The sequence below is a fragment of the Sapajus apella genome, unplaced genomic scaffold (genome assembly GCF_009761245.1).
Source record: "Sapajus apella isolate SASKATOON/1434 unplaced genomic scaffold, GSC_monkey_1.0 scaffold30, whole genome shotgun sequence".
Lineage (NCBI taxonomy): Eukaryota > Metazoa > Chordata > Mammalia > Primates > Cebidae > Sapajus > Sapajus apella.
The window spans coordinates 15,576,944-15,590,788 of NW_022436970.1; the positions used below are offsets into that span (position 1 = coordinate 15,576,944).

Sequence of the window (13,845 nt, forward strand, 5' to 3'; positions counted from 1 at the left end):
AAATTATTAATTAAAACTTTAAAGATAAACAAACAATGTGTGTGAATAGTCTGGATGGATACCAAAAACAAATGTATAAAAATCCAAAAATTATTCATTTTGATTGCAGGCATGACATTTTTTAAATTTAATCTTGACTATAACAGTTAAGTATCCTAATGCAGCTGTACATATAGCCTGTAAGTCAGACATACAAAAGCAACTAAAAAATAATAATAGCAAAGATATAAGGTCAGTTTCACTTTCACTGTTTCTAAGTTTACACACACCCTAAGTGTCCAATAATAATATAATCACGTTAAGAAAGAAAATATTACATCTTTGAACAAATGTTGACGATTTCCTTTATCAGGGGGAAATGCTGATGATAGGAAAAGCTACGCAAGGATTGATCCGCCAGCTCCACTAATTCTAAGAGATCCTTCTCTCCCTAAAAAAAGAAGCAGAATGGAACAATAAATGTCAAGTTCATGTACAATAAAATTCTCAACAGCTAACTAAGCAGCTTCAAGAAATTAGAACATTCAGAGACCATAAGATTGTTTACATGTGTTTAAGTCCATTTTCTCACCAAGCAATCTAAAAATGTCAGCCTAGAGGAGAAATGCAAAATTCCCTAGCTAAATGCCACATGAGGCTTTCTATTATTTAACTCTGAGTAAGCTTAAAGTTAACAATCAAGTTGCCTGGTTCTGTGACTTTTTCTTTTTGGCTCTACCTCCCCTAATAAAAACAGGGCTAATGTATTTTATTATCAACCTGCCTCTTGTAACAGCCTGACTACTAGGAACATACAGGACATTCAATACATGTATGATCAAGTGACCATGCAAAATGTCACAGAGGCTGGACACAGTGGCTCATACCTGTAACCCCAGCATTTTGGTAGGCTGAGCCAGGAAGATCACTTGAGGTCAGAAATTCATGACCAGCCTGGCCAACATGGTGAAATCCCATCTCTATTAAAAATACAAAAAATTAGCTGGGTGTGGAGGCACATGCCTATAATCCTAGCTACCCAGGAGGCTGAGGTGGGAGGATCACTTGAACCTGGGAGGCGGAAGTTGCAGTGAGCAGAGATTACGTTACTACACTCCAGCTTGCGAGACACAGTGAGACTCTGTCTAAAAAATAAATAAAATAAAATAAAAAGTCCATAGAAATAATTCAACGTAAAGACACAATTCAAAATTCTATCACAGAGAAAACAAGAAGCCAGTGGTATTAACATGTGGCAAAAGGAAAAGAAAAAAATAAACTATAGTTGTAAATAAGAAAAATAATAAATATCAAGTTCCAGGCCAGGCACAGTGGCTAACACTGTAATCATAGCATTTTGGGAGCCCAAGGTGGGAGGACAGCTTGAGGCCAGGAGTTCAAGACCAGCCTGGGCAACATAGTGAGACCTCATCTCTTCAAAACAATTTAAAAATTAGCCAGGTGTGGTAGCATGTGCCTGTAGTATTAGTTGCTTGGGAGGCTGAGGCAGATGGATTGCTGGAGCCCAAGACATCAAGGCTAAAGCCTAGGCAGCAAAGGAGGCTGTCAAAATACAAAAAATTCGAAGACAATAAACAGGTTCAGATATATTCTACTGTAGGCGTCAAATGAATAAGAATTTTATCCCTAATTCCTCAAGATCTCCAGGATCCATTTTGTTAATTTCAAACAGTAAACAGTAAAGAAGTACTGTATCAGTGTCTGTCTCTAAGACCCATTAACCCTTTCATTGATAATATACTAATATTCTAATATTATTTTCAAAAGGGATAAATACTGAAAAATAATTATTGCTGTAACACTGCCCTAAAGTCATCCTAATACATTATAAACAATGTAGTTCATGACTATTTAATACTTTTTAAAAATCAGGCTTCATATATATGTAATATGTGCCTACAAAATATTAAGGCAAAAATATGTCTGCAAGTAAGCACTAAAATAGCCCTTATAATTCTGGTTACATCAACTGTCACTCAGTTCATATCAGTAAGTCACTTCATAGAGGCACTCATTATTAAATATTAAGACATTTGTAATAACCACCACTTTTTTGTAAATCACTGATATTAGTTTAATTTAATTACATTAATTAAACTCTTTGTTTTACTTCTATACAAATCATATCCTTACTTTAACCTGTTAAATAACAGTTTATTTATAACTGACCCAACTCAGTAATAATGTATCCCATCTGTAACAATTTAACTATATGTCCATCAATTTGAAAAGTATAGATTAAACTTTCTAAATATGTCAGAGGGATTTAAAAAATATATTAACAAAACTTTTTACCTCCTTCTCAATATCAGACAGGAAGTTACAGGTGCATTCAATTGAATAAACGGCCTCTGCAGTTTGTTTATAAATACTGTAGTTTTCAGAATTCAGCTGTTCCAAATAGGCCACAACAGCTTCATGAATATTTGGATATTCCAAAGAAATAGGCATGTCCAAAGAAAGGAGAAATAACGCTGCTGACATGGGCTCTGGTAAAAACTTGCTTGCCTTGATGAATTCAAAAAAATAAATAAAGCTTTGTTTTAAAAAAAAAAAACCTCCTTTTAGAGAAACATGGTGGGCTATAATCTAATCCAACTTCATTTTTTGCAATTCTTTGTCACAAAACTGAAGCTTTTTCCAAAGAAAATCCCGTTTCCCAACACATCATCTACCTCTACCTCTATGTCTTTGTTCGATACAAAATGTCTCAAGTCCACATATCAGCTCTTTCTCAAAGCCCAGGATACTACTTTCTTCTTCCCCAAACCAACTTATCTCTTTGAGTCCTACACCTTGTTTAAACCTCTGCTATTGAACTAAGGCATGAGGCCTTTTTCCCTAAGTATTTTCTGTACATGTACACAAATCTCCACAATAACCCAATAAACTGAAGACAAGAACCCTTCCCATCCCATAGAGGAGCATGACAGAGCTTATGAACAACATATTAATAACACTAAATCAAGTATAGCTATAGATTGATTTGAAATGAAACTGACTTTTTTCTTTGGTTTTGTCTTTTAGAGGGGATACGGGAAATTCAATATGGTATTTTAAATAGTTCTAAAATACTCATAGAAGATAGTCCCTTAATTAGTATAAAATCAATATGCCCAAATGAAATACAGACTTTAAATCAATAGATTTAAAACTGAAAGAACTATGGTTTTTTTTAAAAATCGTTCTAGTTTTGTTACAGGGTTCTAAATATCAATTAAAGAAATAAAAAGGACTAAAAATTCAACGTTCAGAGAAAATCTCTTGACAGGGCTCACTATTACAGTTGAAATGCTGCCTTTACAAAATGGGTTTGGTCATGATTTATTTCATGGATAACCTATTTCAAGGATAATCATTAACTACCTGAAAGTCTAAGAGTTGAATCAGCTGAACAACAATACTTTTAAATGAATATAGTTGCTAAATAAAGGTCAGAAACCACAGAAATCAAAATTTTAGATTACATAGACACGACAAACTTCCAGACTAGTAAAAGAGCAGCTATTAGAAAGTCAAGAGAAATTTCATTATTCTGTGAAGAACTACCTTTTTCTGTCATGTGAGTGGGGGAGAAACTTAATTAACTGCTCACCTATTAGTCACTCAATCAGCAAATATTAATTGGGTCTTACTGTGTTCCTCTACTATCTGCCAGGCATCTCTCCAGTCCTGGGAACCCAGCAGAGAGCAAAACAAAATCTCTGCCCACATGATGCTCACATCCCACTAAAGAAAACAGACTGTAAACCGATATACTTAATAAGATGTTAGGTGTGGCTAAAAACATTTTTTTTAAAACAGGATGGGGAAGATGGAGAGGAATAAAGTCGTGGGGAGTGGAGGCAGGGAAATGCTACTTCTCTACAGTAGAAGGGGAAGGCTGCGATAATTAGGTGGCATTTAAGTAAAACCCTGGAAGGGTCAGGAGCCATGTGGCTATCTAAGGAAAACGTTCATAGAACAGAGAAGAACAATTACAAAAACTATATTTGGTAGCAAGGAAGCCAGTATAGCTGGTTCTGAGTAATGGAGTCAGAGGGGAGTGGTGGGCCAGATGAGGTAAGGCTTTGGGTCATCATAAGGACCTGTCCTCTGCTAGAAGCCACTGGAACATTTTAAACCAGTATCAAAAATGGTCTGTAGAGAACTGATGGTAATGTGCAAAAGTGGAAGCTGAGAGACAGAGGAGGACTTTACTGCAATAATCCAGGCAGGACAGAATGGTGGGTTTAACTCAGGTATTTCAGATTCTGTACAGATATTCAAGGGATAAATGACAAATTTTGTTCAGGGATCATATCTACATATGCCATTTACCTAGACAGGCAAGACTATAGGAAGAACATATTTGGAAGGAAAAGCAAAGCATGAAGTCCAGGACGTGTTGAGTTGGAGATATTTATTGTTATCCAAGTGAAGACAAGTTTAGATTTCAGGTGATATGTGTGGTCTGGAAGCATAAATTTGGAAGGCATCAACAAATAGATGGCACTTAAAGATCACAAATGGGATGATATTTCATGAGGGTTACAGTCAGTCCTGGGGTTTCACTCCTATAGAGTTAGGAAACTAAAGAGCAATTAGCAAAGGCGATTTAGTGAGTTGGGCACTGTGCTAAGATAGTAAATCCTAGTGGAGCTACCTCTAAAGGCAGTGTGTTCTAGTTTAAGAGAGTTTTCTCTGACTCTAGTCAGAAAAACAGCTGCTATGAGAATTAAACGAACATTAAGCAGAGTGTATGGCATACAGCACCCGATAAATATTAATTTCCTTTTCTCACTTCACTACAAAGGAATTCTAACATTTCACCCTGCATACTCATATTTGCAACTTTTGCTATCTCAACAACTCAAAGCCCCATGCTAATGTCATCAGCTAATCCTTATGTGGCCCAATGGACTAATCACAATTTACACCCGAGATCTAAGATAGTTCTGCATATATAAGCATTAGTCACAGGTCATGGGAACTAAAAGTGAAGCTGTTTCAGTGCAAATTCATCATCCCTATCAGATAAAAAATAATCAGCAACATCATCTCATGTGCATTGGGAGGAAGAGCTATAAATGTTTCCTCTAAACCTAGCCACTCAGTAGCCATGGCGTAATTCCATGAGTTTGTTAGAAATGCCAGCTCTCAGGTCCTACCCTTCACCTGACGAATCAGAATATGTAAGATGTGATTAACAGTATCTCTAAGTGATCTGTGTGCACATTACCTTTTGAAAAGCACTGCTCTCAGTCACTCAACTGGTTTCACCAGGTGATTAGATTTTTTATACAAGCTAAAGACCTTGTGTTAGAAATTCTTCCTTACCCACAGTCAGCATCGCTAGCTAAGAAAGAGTAATAGCAGTTCCTAGGATGCTCTGTGCTTCTGCTTCCAGAACAGGGCCTTTTAGCTCTTACTTCCCATATGTTTTCCCAAGGAAATTACCTTCATCTGTTTTACCAATTTAGTTTATTCAACCACAATATTTTTCACAAGATTACCAACATAACATTTTAACCTATACGTGAGTATTCTCCAAAATCATTTAAAATCAACAAATATCAGTTTCAAAACAGGCCTCAGAGGACGTTTTGTCAAATTTAGGAAATCTCTGCATAGATTCATATTTATTTTCAACATCAAAATTACATATTTGGTCAGTGACAACTCAAAAAAAAACACTGTATAGGCAAAAAGTTTCACAGTCCAAATTCTACTTCAATTGTTAGTGGGCTAGCAACAGACAGAGGGCAGCATAATCTTACATTATATAAACCAAAGCAGAAATTTAACAGCAATGAAAGAGCATTTTTGTTTAGATCTCATTTTAAAGTACTTAATCAAAACAAATATAATCATCTAAAAACAAATACCTTAACTACAATCTCCCACAATGATCAAAATTATTCTAATAAAATTCCAAGTTATAAAGTACCAAAAATTAGATATTGATTTGTTTTTAAAAACAGAAACAATAAAACAACCACCATTTAAAAAAAAAAAAAAAAAGCATGGAGAATTAACTTTACATTATTCTAGCGTAAAATAAATTATTGATTTCTATTTTGATTCCTGTCCAAATATGCACGTAGATGAAAAAATACAACCAAAAATAAACACGGTGAAACTGATAAAAGTTTTCCATCAATCCTCTGACCCATAGATTATTTGCAATGCTTAATAACAAGCAATTGTAGCACCACTAATTTTTCAGTTATGTAATATTAGTTAAGATATCCATATTTTAAATTCAATTCCTGTCTTAAAAGACTGGAATTCTTCCATTCTTAATGCTCATGCCTTGAAAAATTGTCACTCTTCAAAACAGAAAAGGACTTTAGAAACATAATGACTAGTGAATACAAGTTAAAAATTAAAAGCAACACAAGTGATATTTTCCTTAAAGCAAAATATTATACTGAAAATGCAATGTTTTACTAATTTTCCCAGGTCACCTGATAATACATTTAGTATATAAGTGATACTTAGAAAATGGAGTTTGGACCAGATGCTCTATAGAATTCTAGGAAACAAAACTGTAAATGTTTAATAACTAAGGGCAACAAAGAGGCCTAGGGAATAGTTTTCCAGTTTTCATAATTTCTCCCATACCTGCATTTTAGTATGCCACTCCTTTCTTTTTGTAATCAAAGTACACCACAAAACACTGATGTCTGAATGATCTGAGGTACTTTTACCGCTAACATTCAGAGATAACCTCTTATTTAAAAACACAGTATGAAGATTTTAAAGAAATTTACACATATTAAAATCATCTTTAACAGACTTCATACAATGAAATATTTTGTAATAAAAGTTAACAAATTAATGCTATAAGCAACAATAGTTATGGACCTTGAAAAGGAGTGGAGAGAATACACACTTTATAATTTCATTTAAACAACATTCAAAACAGGCCAACTGATCTACAGTGACAGAAGTCAGAAAGAAGTGTGGCTTAGAGAAGGAGGGAGAGGTAACAGATGGGAAGGGGCCTTGGAATGCTGGTAACATTCTATTTTCTGTTATGGGGGTGGTCACTTTTTAAAGACAGATATGTTCACTTAGTAGAAAAAGCACTGAATTATGTACTTTACTGAATGTTTATGTAAGTAAAAAAAAAAAAAAAAAAAAAAAAAAAAACCTTTCAAAAATAAAAATTTTTTTTTTAAAATTTTTTTTTTTAAATCATTTAAAAATTTAAGTGTTCTGATTAAACTAACAATGAACAATTTCAGAAACTGATTAGCAACACACAGAAGAGATACCACCTTGACACTTTCGAAAAGTGCTTCTTTTTAATAATTTCCCCGCCATATACTCTCACAATTATCTTTTCTGTGTCCTACTCTTTTTATCCATTCTTTAGTAAAAACAGTAAAACCTGTGAAACTATTACATTTTTAAATTATGCTTATAATAAAAACATGTTTAAGCATTCAACCTTTGATCTAGTAATGCCCTTATTAGGAATATAAGAATCCAAAATATGAGTAAACATGTGTATGTGGCAATTCAGCATAATGTTATCAAAATATCAAAGAAAGAAAAAAAAAAGAAACCTAAAAGCTTAATTTCTGGAATCCTTGTGCAAATCATAGAACATCTTTCTGGTAAAATATTAGTAGCCATTAAAATTTATGAAGTGTTTAATTAAATAAAAAATATATGTTAGATAATAACAAATGGTAAAAAAAATAAAATAAAATAAAAGAATCAATAGGCCAGGTGCAGTGCTCACACCAGTAATCCCAACACTGGGAGGCTAAGGTGGGAAGATCACCTGAGGTCAGGAGTTCAAGATCAGCTTGGCCAACATGGTGAAATCCCATCTCTACTAAAAGAACACAAAAATTAGCTGGGTGTGGTGGCTCACACCTGCAATCCCAGCTACTTGGGAGGCTGAGGAAGGAAAATCACTTGAATCTGGGAGGTGGAGGTTGCAGTGAGCCACGAAAGTGCCATTGCACTCCAGCCTGGACGACAAAGCAAGACTCTGTCTCAAAAACAAAAACAAAACCAAAAATAAATAAATAAATAAATAAATAACTTTTATGGATGTTCTCAATTTGACTTAAAGCAAAAAAGAAAAAGCCTCAAAATTAACTTGAAATTATGAATGAATTTTTATTCTTTGTACATTAAAATGTTTTTTAAATGAACATCTTATTTTCTGAATAAAAGTTAAAAATAAAGCTTAAGAAAGGGCCAGGTAAAATAGAATAGTAGGAAAAAGAAAAGTACTAGAATAAAGCCTACCGCAGAAGATAGTTTATTGTTATCGCAGACAGAGAAGCAGTTTTGTGAAAGACAGCTAAAGCAACATGTTAATTAAAAAAAATAACTTTCGAAAGACATATTAAGGTATGAAATCATATATTACATAACTCAAAATACAAATATGGTTAAGTTTAGACATAAAACAAATTACCAAATATTAACTAGTTGAATCAAAAAAAACCAGGATATTTAATCCTACCAGATGTGTCTTCTGAAAATCTTTTGATAAGTTGCTAAAATAAAAATATTAAGCAATTAAGTTGCTGTCAGAAAGGAAATAGTAGGATACCTTCAAGAGAAATGCATGTGACCAAAAAAAAAAAAAAAATCCCATAAGTTACTAAAATACAAAACACACCAGTAATGTACAGAAAGTACAACAAATACAAAAACATAGGACAGTCTTCAGAAACCAACTAGATTAACACTTAGAAACTAAAGCACTGCTAACACTATTTTGAATAAATAAAACAAGAAAAAAAAAAGTTTCCATGACATTAACATATGCTAACTAGAAAATAATTTCTGAAGCAGTAACAGAAACTATTGTTAATATTCCATGTGTCAAGGAAATAGTGAATAAGTAAAGACCTAACACCATAAAAACTCCAGAAGAAAACCTAGGCAATACCATTCAGGACATAGGCATGGGCAAGGACTTCATGACTAAACCACCAAAAGCAATGGCAACAAACGCTAAAATTGACAAATGGGATCTAATTAAACTAAAGAGCTTCTGCACAGCAAAAGAAACCATCATTAAACTGGCAACCAATAGCATGGGAAAATTTTTTGCAATCTACCCATCTGACAAAGGGCTAATATCCAGAATCTACAAGGAACTTAAACAAATTTACAAGAAAAAAAACAAATACCACCATCAAAAAGTGGGCGAAGGATATAAACAGATTTCTCAAAAGAAGACATTTATGCAGCCAACAAACATGAAAAAAAGTTCATCGTCACTGGTCATTAGAGAAATGCAAATCAAAACCACAATGAGATACCATCTCACGCCAGTTAGAATGGTGATCATTTAAAAAACAGATGCTAGAGAGGATACGGAGATATAGGAATGCTTTTACACTGTTGGTGGGAGTGTAAATTATTTCAACCACGGTGGAAGACAGTGGGGCAATTCCTCAAGGATCTAGAACTAGAAATACCATTTTACCCAGCAATCCCATTACTGGGTAAATACCCAAAAGATTATAAATCATTCTATTATGAAGACACACACACACATACGTTTACTGTGGCACTATTGACAATAGCAAGGACTTGGAACCAACCCAAATGCCCATCAATAATAGACTGGATTAAAAAAAAAAGTGGCATATATACACCATGAAATACTATGCAGCCATAAAAAAGAATGAGTTCATGTCCTTTGCAGGGACATGAATAAAGCTGGAAACAATCATTCTCGGCAAACTGACACAAGAACAGAAAACCAAACACAGCATGTTCTCACTCTAAGTGGTTGTTGAACAATGAGAACACATGGACACAGGGAGGGGAACATCATATACCGGGGCCTGAAGGGGGGTGGGTTGCTAGGGGAGGGATAGCATTAGGAGAAATACCTAATGTAGATGACGGGGTGATGGATGCAGCAAACCACCAGGGTATGTGTATACCTATGTAAGAAACCTGCGTGTTCTACACATGTACCCCAGAACTTAAAGTATAATAATAATAAAAAAAAAAACTCTGACATGTACCTAGCTGAAGAGAAGGAAAGGCCACTCTTGATATTAATGATAAGAACCAAGACACACACTGCAGAGATAAGATCAGTAGGCTTCCAATGACCTCCAATCATTAAAAAATACATCAAGTGTACCAATTATATATGTATATATGTATGGAAAAATGTATTAGTGTATAAGACATAATCTCTTCCTTCAAGTGATTCCAAAGTTACCAAAGAAATTAAATAAGTCAAACATATGCATGTATACATATACATATACATATAGATAATAGCAAGTCTTGTCTTTTACAAAACTAAGTTCTATGGGGCCAGGGACTAATTCTAACCTACTCTGTTTTACATCCAGCATGTAATACTGCTGGCCCATTGTAGGCAATCAATAAATTATTCACTGAATGAACAAGTGAAGGAAAAAACAAACAAATGTACAGACTGCAATAAAACATACGCAATAAAAACAACTGCAAATTAAAAAATAATTTCCTATCAAATTTGTCAAAATTATTCAAAATGTTAACCATTTCTCAATTTCTACATTTCCCATATAATCTTTGTTACACTATTTTGAAAATGTCCTAAAGCACAATACCTTCACACCATGAAAAGTTCAGAAGAAATTTACAACACAGCATTTATTTTTAATGGTCAGTAAACTACAAATGAGCAGCATTACCTACCTTACCTTTTCAACAGGGAGAAGCATTTGTAATAGTCGAACTGCAAACAGTGAAATGCTGATAAAGGCCATTCTGTGGTGCACAAGCATCACCTCTGATTGTTCCAAACTGACACTACTCTTATGGTAGCACATAGTTTCTCCAAGGGCTCCCAACACCAGGAGCAGTTTCTCTTTCTAAAAACATTTACACAACATAAAAGAGAAGAAAACAAGTAATTTTAGGGGCCAGTGTACAAAAGCCACTGAGAATAGTTTAAAATATTATCATTATCATTAAATAGGAAAACAAATCAAAATGTATTCCTCTCTCTGAGAATTACCAATACCTGCTGACGTAATTTAAAAAGCACAAAAGAATGACAAACCACCTACATTTTGAAAATACAACTAATAATCTTTATGTATTGAATATGACTCTTTAACAATGAATAAAATACAAAAGGTAATGAACCATAAATTCCTGCTAGTTTCTAGTGCTTAATTGTTCCAATTTGGAACATTTACAGGTAAACCCCTCATCAAGTATTTCTTATGCTTACTACACGCCTAACACAGTGGCAGGCGTAACAGAAAAAAATGCATTAGTACAACAGACATGATCCCTTTCCTCAGATTGATACCAACAGTTCTAAGGAAACGAATCAAGGAAAGTCAAACAATTAAAAAGCAATTAAATATCAAATTGTATAAACTCTGTCTCTCTTCAGATAATAAGGTTTCAAGTGGAAAACGTTATGGCACCATAACTTTTAAATAATTTACTACTCCAATAGAAATAATATCTTTTAAACTGAAAGGTATACATTAAATATGAAGAAGAAGCTATGCATAGTAGACTGACTTGTAAGTCACATCAGTATAGTCCAAAGTATATGCCAGATATGCCTCCATAAACTAGTGGGTAAAAGGACACCCTCAGTAAGAAAGATGAAAAGGGCCGGGCGCGGTGGCTCAAGCCTGTAATCCCAGCACTTTGGGAGGCCGAGGCGGGTGGATCACGAGGTCAAGAGATCGAGACCATCCTGGTCAACACGGTGAAACCCCGTCTCTACTAAAAATACAAAAAGTCAGCTGGGCATGGTGGCGCGGGCCTGTAATCCCAGCTACTCAGGAGGCTGAGGCAGGAGAATTGCCTGAACCCAGGAGGCGGAGGTTGCGGTGAGCCGAGATCGCGCCATTGCACTCCAGCCTGGGTAACAAGAGCGAAACTCCGTCCCAAAAAAAAAAGAAAGACGAAAAGAAAGAGGGGAGGGGAGAAAGAGAGAGAGAGAGAGAGGGAGGGAGAGAGAGAGAGAGAGAGAAAGAAAGAGAGAGAGAGAGAGAGAAGGAAGGAAGGAAGGGAGGGAGGGAGGGAGGGAGGGAGGGAGGGAAAGAAAGAGAAAGAGAAACAGAGAAAGAGAAAGAAAGAAAGAAAGAAAAATGCTGAAGTTCTTACCTTCAATTTTCGATTGAAAACATATGAAAATAAAAATGAGAAATACCTGCACACTAGGAACAAAAATCTAATATATCATAATTTTTTTAATTCAAGGATGACTATACAGGAAACAACTAAAAGGAATGAGGCCCAAAAGTCACATGTCATTGGCAAGAATATGGAAAATCTGTAACTTTTGTGTATTGCTGGTGGGAATGTAAAATGGTGCAGCTACTGTGGAAAACATAATGGCAGTTCCTCAAAAAAAATTAAACACAGAATTATCATATAATCCAGCAAATTCCACTTCTGGGTATACACCCAAAAGAACTGAAAGCAGGGTCTCAAAGAGAGATGTATACACACCCAGGTTCATAGCAGCACTATTCACAACAGCCAAAAGGTGGAAACAATGCAAGTGGCCACTGAAATGGAGACACAAAATGTGGTATGTTGTGTATACGTACAAGAAAAGGGGGCCGGGAATGGTGGCTCACGCCTGTAATCCCGGCACTTTGGGAGGCTGAGGCAGGCAGATCACGAGGTCAAGAGTTCAAGACCAGCCTGACCAACATGGTGAAACCCTGTCTCTAAAAATATAAAAATTAGCCAACCATAGTAGCGCACACCTGTAATCCCAGCTACTTAAGAAGCTGAGGCAGGAGAATGGCTTGAACCCAGGAGGCAGAGGCTGTAGTGAGCTGAGATCACACCACTGCACTCCAGCCTGGGCGATAGAGTGAGACTCCATCTCAGAAGAAAAAAAAAAGGGTATTGAGCCTTCAAAAGGAATTAAATTCTGATACATGCTGCAACATGGATGAACCTTTAAGACATAAAATAGGCCAAATACAAAAGTAAAATAAGCCAGATATAAAAAGACAAATATATTACAGATTCCACTTATTATATGAGGTACCAGGGGCTGGGGGCAGGCAGAAGGGAGGTTTACCATTTAAAGTTGTGTAGATAATGATAATGGTTGTACAGTAATGTCACTGCAGAAGTAAGGAAGACAAAATAATCTACATAGCAAAAAAAAGCAAAATCTTTTGAGAGAAGACCAAGCATAATTATACTATAAAAAGTTTAAATTTTCCTATAAATGAAACATAATTTCATATGGAAGTAAAAAAAACAAAAATTAAAAATTTATACATACAAAAATCCTTAACTGTCATGGGATTAAGAGTTTAAAAAGAAAATAAAATTTTTAAAAAAGGAAAATCTTCATGCATAAAAGGTTAAAAATTCAATGTGTAATAGAATAAAAACAAAAAAAAAATCTAAGTAATACAAATAGTGAATAACTTAGGGCAAAATAAATTAATTTTCTACTGATGAAATATTTAACAATAAAGACTCAATAAAAATCAGTCTGTGATCTGAATAACACAGAACATCAACAAACTTGTTATTGATATGGAGTTACAGATTTTATCTCAGTCTTTTCAGACTTAATTAAAATTAATAGACATAAACTTTGAACATTGCAAAGAATATAACTTCTCTTCAAGTCTCCAAGAAACACTAACAAAAATTAACCTTAAAAATACTTCACCACACAGAAAGCTTCAATGTTTATTTAAGGCTATATTTTCTCTGATTCCCCAAGAAATAAAACTAAAAAGTAATAAATATTTAAACCAAAAGTAGAAAAACCCTTACAAAATTAAAACAGAAAAACTACAACATCCTCATACAAATAACTACTGGTCTAGAGAAAACAATCTGGAAATACAGTGACAGTCTTATATT

At 34.6% G+C, this 13,845-nt stretch overlaps 1 protein-coding gene across 3 annotated transcripts in view; it reads right to left on the reverse strand.

Moving 5' to 3' along the window:
• The window catches only part of RTTN (rotatin), a 180,009-nt gene that overhangs the window by 140,446 nt on the left and 25,718 nt on the right, over positions 1 to 13,845 (reverse strand). For all 3 annotated transcript variants that reach the window (XR_004273607.1, XM_032293725.1, XM_032293726.1), the window contains exons 11-13: positions 10,674 to 10,844; positions 2,296 to 2,508; positions 318 to 430 (exon numbers count right to left, since the gene is read on the reverse strand). Coding sequence is in view for 2 of the 3 variants with exons in the window: in XM_032293725.1 (XP_032149616.1) it covers positions 318 to 430; positions 2,296 to 2,508; positions 10,674 to 10,844 (497 nt within the window). In the remaining variant the exon portion in view is untranslated. The remainder of the gene's footprint in view (positions 1 to 317; positions 431 to 2,295; positions 2,509 to 10,673; positions 10,845 to 13,845) is intronic.